The sequence below is a fragment of the Nerophis lumbriciformis genome, linkage group LG16 (genome assembly GCF_033978685.3).
Source record: "Nerophis lumbriciformis linkage group LG16, RoL_Nlum_v2.1, whole genome shotgun sequence".
Classification (NCBI taxonomy): Eukaryota; Metazoa; Chordata; class Actinopteri; order Syngnathiformes; family Syngnathidae; genus Nerophis; species Nerophis lumbriciformis.
Window position 1 is genome coordinate 1883599 of NC_084563.2, and position 6000 is coordinate 1889598.

The 6000-nt window shown below is 41.6% G+C and overlaps 1 protein-coding gene across 3 annotated transcripts in view; it reads right to left on the reverse strand.

Annotated features, from left to right (window-relative positions):
* The window catches only part of slc36a1 (solute carrier family 36 member 1), a 532187-nt gene that overhangs the window by 434667 nt on the left and 91520 nt on the right, over positions 1-6000 (reverse strand). For 2 of the 3 annotated variants that reach the window (XM_061976518.1, XM_061976517.1), the window contains exon 12: positions 371-4864. In XM_061976518.1, the coding sequence (XP_061832502.1) occupies positions 4590-4864 (275 nt within the window). In that variant the 3' untranslated portion in view covers positions 371-4589. Of the gene's footprint in view, positions 1-370; positions 4865-6000 lie in introns of those variants that run through there. The other variant, XR_009816923.1, reaches the window with a different exon arrangement.

Genomic DNA, 6000 nt, shown 5'->3' on the forward strand with positions numbered 1-6000 from the left:
ATATTACATGTTATTATGAATGTTACTAGATACTACATATATACTTACATCATGTATATATTACATGTTATTATGAATGTTACTAGATACTACATTTATACTTACATCATGTATAAATTACTTATTATGAATGTTACTACATGACATATATACTTACATCATGTATATATTGCATGTTATTATGAATGTTACTAGATACTACATGTATACTTACATCATGTATATATTACATGTTATTATGAATGTTACTACATGACATATATACTTACATCATGTATATATTGCATGTTATTATGAATGTTACTAGATACTACATTTATACTTTCATCATGTATATATTTCATGTTATTATGAATCTTACTAGATACTACATATATACTTACATCATGTATATATTACATGTTATTATGAATGTATATATTACATGTTATTATGAATGTTACTACATGACATATATACTTACATCATGTATATATTACATGTTGTTATGAATGTTACTAGATACTACATGTATACTTACATCATGTATATATTACATGTTATTATGAATCTTACTAGATACTACATATATACTTACATCATGTATATATTACATGTTATTATGAATGTTACTAGATACTACATATATACTTACATCATGTATATATTACATGTTGTTATGAATGTTACTACATGACATACATACTTACATCATGTATATATTACATTTACAATTTAGAATGCATAAAAAAAACTAAAACATGTGTTCTTGTCTTACATAAGGATTGTGAGTGATAGGCAAAATTCCAAAAAAATTGTAACAAAACCTTCAAAACTTGAACTGCTCGTGACAAATTCCGTTTATTTTCCTTATGCCTGTGGTGAAAAGACCACGTTACAAGACGCTGGGGGCTGTGTCGCAAATAGTACACTTAAACAAAGACACTGTCTACTTAGTTCCTGAAGGCCCGGGTCGTGCCGCCCCTGATTATTCACTGTCGGAAAAACATGTATTCCATATATAAGTCGCGCTGGACTATAAGCCGCAGATATATACGTTGTGAAATGAGTTATTTACATGGAAATATTTATTTACATACCTTAATTATGTACAAACGGTGTCTGTAACACGGCAGTAAAACGGCTGATCAAACAAAACAGAAGTCATGGTCATGAGACTCAATAACTCCACGCTGACGTTTTGGTGAATTTACCGAGGAATTGGTGAAAGTGAATCAATACAAAAAGAATGCCGTCGTGAGTTAATAACACTAACACACACACACTCATTAGCATGTTAGCTAATGCGAATGACGCTAGCTTGATCACATTGTAATAGCACGTGGAAACAAGCGTGAAAACACTCCTACAGACACCACACAAGTAAGAATTGTTTTAGTTATATTGTAAAACGTACAATTGATGCATTGGGGCGATGAATGAAGAATCCATACGTGTAGTAACGCGACGGACGGCCGGAAGACGGAACGGCACTTCCACTTTCCATTTCAAGCCTCGAAAAAGAAGGGTTCTGAACTCATCCAAAAGTGTATTTTGTTTGTGTTTTTTTTAGTAAGAAAAATCCATAAGTCAGCCGCTCCGTTTTATAAGCCGCAGGGTTCAAAGCGTAGGAAAAAAGTAGAGGCTTATGGCTTGGATTTTACGGTATCTTGAATGTCGTTTGTGTGCAATCTAAAATGCTAACCGCTTTTATTTTGTACAAATGTATCGACCCGAATTTCGGGTCTGGGCTTCATACGACGCCGCGCCTAATTTGTGGACTTTTAGGAACATATTAATTAGCCTCGTCAGTGATGAGTGCAGAATCCCTCCCGAGTACGAAGGAATGGCACTTGCACTTCCGGTTCAAAGCTCCGTCTAGACCAGGGGTCTCGAACTCGCGGCCCGCAGAGGAATTTGCAGCCTGCTGGCCCATATTTTGTGGCCCTCAACTTAACTTGGTTGTTTACTGCGATTGTGGCCCTTAAACAGTTAAATATATTTATCCAACACACAAAGAGCAACTTCCTGTAAGCAAGCAGTTCCAGAATATAACATTTTCACATCCATAATGGGTCACAAGAGTAGTAGTCAGTTGGTGAAAACGTGGTTCTGAAGTGAATACCTTGTGACCCAGACCGTACCTAAATCGGCCCCCAGGTGATTTGAGTTTGAGACCCCTGGTCCGGACAGAAGAGCAAAGCAGCACCTTTTAAGTCTTTTTAAAACGAAAAAAAGTGTTTAATTAGCCGAACCGTTTTATAAGCCGCAGGGTTCAAAGCGTAGGAAAAAAGTAGAGGCTTATGGCTTGGATTTTACGGTATCTTGAATGTCGTTTGTGTGCAATCTAAAATGCGAACCGTGTTTATTTTGTACAAATGTATCGACCCGAATTTCGGGTCTGGGCTTCATACGACGCCGCGCCTAATTTGTGGACTTTTAGGAACATATTAATTAGCCTCGTCAGTGATGAGTGCAGAATCCCTCCCGAGTACGAAGGAATGGCACTTGCACTTCCGGTTCAAAGCTCCGTCTAGACCAGGGGTCTCGAACTCGCGGCCCGCAGAGGAATTTGCAGCCTGCTGGCCCATATTTTGTGGGACCTCAACTTAACTTGGTTGTTTACTGCGATTGTGGCCCTTAAACAGTTAAATATATTTATCCAACACACAAAGAGCAACTTCCTGTAAGCAAGCAGTTCCGGAATATAACATTTTCACATCCATAATGGGTCACAACAGTAGTAGTCAGTTGGTGAAAACGTGGTTCTGAAGTGGGGACCACCATCACCCAGACCGTACCTAAATCGGCCCCCAGGGTGATTTGAGTTTGAGACCCCTGGTCCAGACAGAAGAGCAAATCAGCACCTTTTAAGTCTTTTTAAAACGAAAAAAAATGTTTAATTAGCCGAACCGTTTTATAAGCCGCAGGGTTCAAAGCGTAGGGAAAAAGTAGAGGCTTATGGCTTGGATTTTACGGTATCTTGAATCTCGTTTGTGTGCAGGGTCGACGATGCAATCTAAAAATGCGAACCGTTTTTATTTTGTACAAATGTATCGACCGCAATTTCGGGTCTGGGCTTCATACGACGCCGCGCCTAATTTGTGGACTTTTAGGAACATATTAATTAGCCTCGTCAGTGATGAGTGCAGAATCCCTCCCGAGTACGAAGGAATGGCACTTGTACTTCCGGTTCAAAGCTCCGTCTAGACCAGGGGTCTCGAACTCGCGGCCCGCAGAGGAATTTGCAGCCTGCTGGCCCATATTTTGTGGGACCTCAACTTAACTTGGTTGTTTACTGCGATTGTGGCCCTTAAACAGTTAAATATATTTATCCAACACACAAAGAGCAACTTCCTGTAAGCAAGCAGTTCCAGAATATAACATTTTCACATCCATAATGGGTCACAACAGTAGTAGTCAGTTGGTGAAAACGTGGTTCTGAAGTGAATACCTTGTGACCCAGACCGTACCTAAATCGGCCCCCAGGTGATTTGAGTTTGAGACCCCTGGTCCGGACAGAAGAGCAAAGCAGCACCTTTTAAGTCTTTTTAAAACGAAAAAAAAATGTTTAATTAGCCGAACCGTTTTATAAGCCGCAGGGTTCAAAGCGTAGGGAAAAAAGTAGAGGCTTATGGCTTGGATTTTACGGTATCTTGAATCTCGTTTGTGTGCAATCTAAAATGCGAACCGTGTTTATTTTGTACAAATGTATCGACCCGAATTTCGGGTCTGGGCTTCATACGACGCCGCGCCTAATTTGTGGACTTTTAGGAACATATTAATTAGCCTCGTCAGTGATGAGTGCAGAATCCCTCCCGAGTACGAAGGAATGGCACTTGCACTTCCGGTTCAAAGCTCCGTCTAGACCAGGGGTCTCGAACTCGCGGCCCGCAGAGGAATTTGCAGCCTGCTGGCCCATATTTTGTGGGACCTCAACTTAACTTGGTTGTTTACTGCGATTGTGGCCCTTAAACAGTTAAATATATTTATCCAACACACAAAGAGCAACTTCCTGTAAGCAAGCAGTTCCAGAATATAACATTTTCACATCCATAATGGGTCACAACAGTAGTAGTCAGTTGGTGAAAACGTGGTTCTGAAGTGAATACCTTGTGACCCAGACCGTACCTAAATCGGCCCCCAGGTGATTTGAGTTTGAGACCCCTGGTCCGGACAGAAGAGCAAAGCAGCACCTTTTAAGTCTTTTTAAAACGAAAAAAAATGTTTAATTAGCCGAACCGTTTTATAAGCCGCAGGGTTCAAAGCGTAGGAGAAAAGTAGTAGTCGGTACTGGGAATGATGATGGCAATATTTCACTTCTAACCAAGATGTGGGAACACACGAAGGGACTAAGTGGAAGTGTGCAAGCGTGCGAAATGAGACACAGCCAAAGACTTTAGAAGTTTTCAGTGCGTAAGGCGTTCCATCAAAGTGCAACTGAAACGTGGGCAGGAGAAGTTTGGGCGTGTCGTCAGCGAGACTGTTGAGGTAGTCAAAGAGGAGCGAGCACCTACCTGAAGGACTGAGCAGTGCGTGACAACAGACACCATGGCCACGCCCGTCACTAAAAACACGGGTTCCGGAAAAAAGGGTAATCGGTCCTGCCATCATTGGAGTGCGAAGGCGGCCAGCGGCTCCTCCCGCTTGAGGGCGTTGCGGGCGACGATCTGCTCCACGGCCACGTAGGTCCCCGTCATGAAGCCCACCAGGCCCAGCAGGCTGATGACCAGGTTCTTGGCCGTGGCGGCCGGCGACGGGCCCTCGCCGTGCAGGGTCAGGATCTGAAGGATGGGCGGGAAGATGAGCGCCAGGAAGCTGCTGCTGACCGAGCCCACCAGCGAGATCACCAGGTCCAGCTCCGGGACCAGGATGGCCAGGGCGCCTGTCCAAGGACACACACACACACACACACACATTCCAACTGTCAAAGTGGGGACAAACTACAATATGCAAGCTTTTAATGACACAACCTGACGACAATCTAATGTTTCTTTCTTAAACTCTGTGTGTGTGTGTGAGAACGTGTCATTGTGTGTTTCTTGATCGATGTGTGTGTATGTGTACAGTAAAGGTGTGTGTCTTCAAGTGTGGTTCTTGAACTATGTGTGTGTACAGTATGTGTAAATGTGTGTTTTCTTTTGACTTGTGTGTGTGTTCGTGAAAATGCGTGTTTCTTAATATTTGTTTCCTGACGTGTGTGCATGAATGTGTTTGCTGAAATGTGTGTGTGTGTGTGTGTATGTTAATGTGTGTGTCTTAGTGTTTGTTTCCTGGTGTGTGTGTGTATGTATGTAAATGTGTGTGTGTTTCTTGACGTGTGTGTGTGTATGTGTAAGTATACTTGTCCCAATGTTTGTCTTTTAAACTGTGTGTGTGTGTTTGTGTGTGTGAGAACGTGTCATTGTGTGTTTCTTGATCGGTGTGTGTGTATGTGTACAGTAAAGGTGTGTGTCTTCAAGTGTGGTTCTTGAACTGCGTGTGTGAATGTGTAAATGTGTGTTTCTTGACGTGTGTGTGTATGTGTAAGTATATGTGTCCTAATGTTTGTTTTTTAAACTGTGTGTGTGTGTTTGTGTGTGTGAGAACGTGTCATTGTGTGTTTGTTGATCGGTGTGTGTGTATGTGTACAGTAAAGGTGTGTGTCTTCAAGTGTGGTTATTGAACTGTGTGTGTGTGTATGTGTAAATGCGTGTTTCTTAATATTTGTTTCCTGACGTGTGTGCATGAATGTGTTTCCTGAAATGTGTGTGCGTATGTGTTTGTGTGTGTGTGTGTGTGTGTGTCTTAATGTTTGTTTCCTGGTGTGTGTGTGTGTGTGTATGTAAATGTGTGCGTGCGTGGCTGTGTGTTTCTTGACATGTGTGTGTGTATGTGTAAGTATATGTGTCCTAATGTTTGTCTTTTAAACTGTGTGTGTGTTTGTTTGTGTGTGTGAGAACGTGTCATTGTGTGTTTCTTGATCGGTGTGTGTGTATGTGTACAGTAAAGGTGTGTGTCTTCAAGTGTGGTTATTGAACT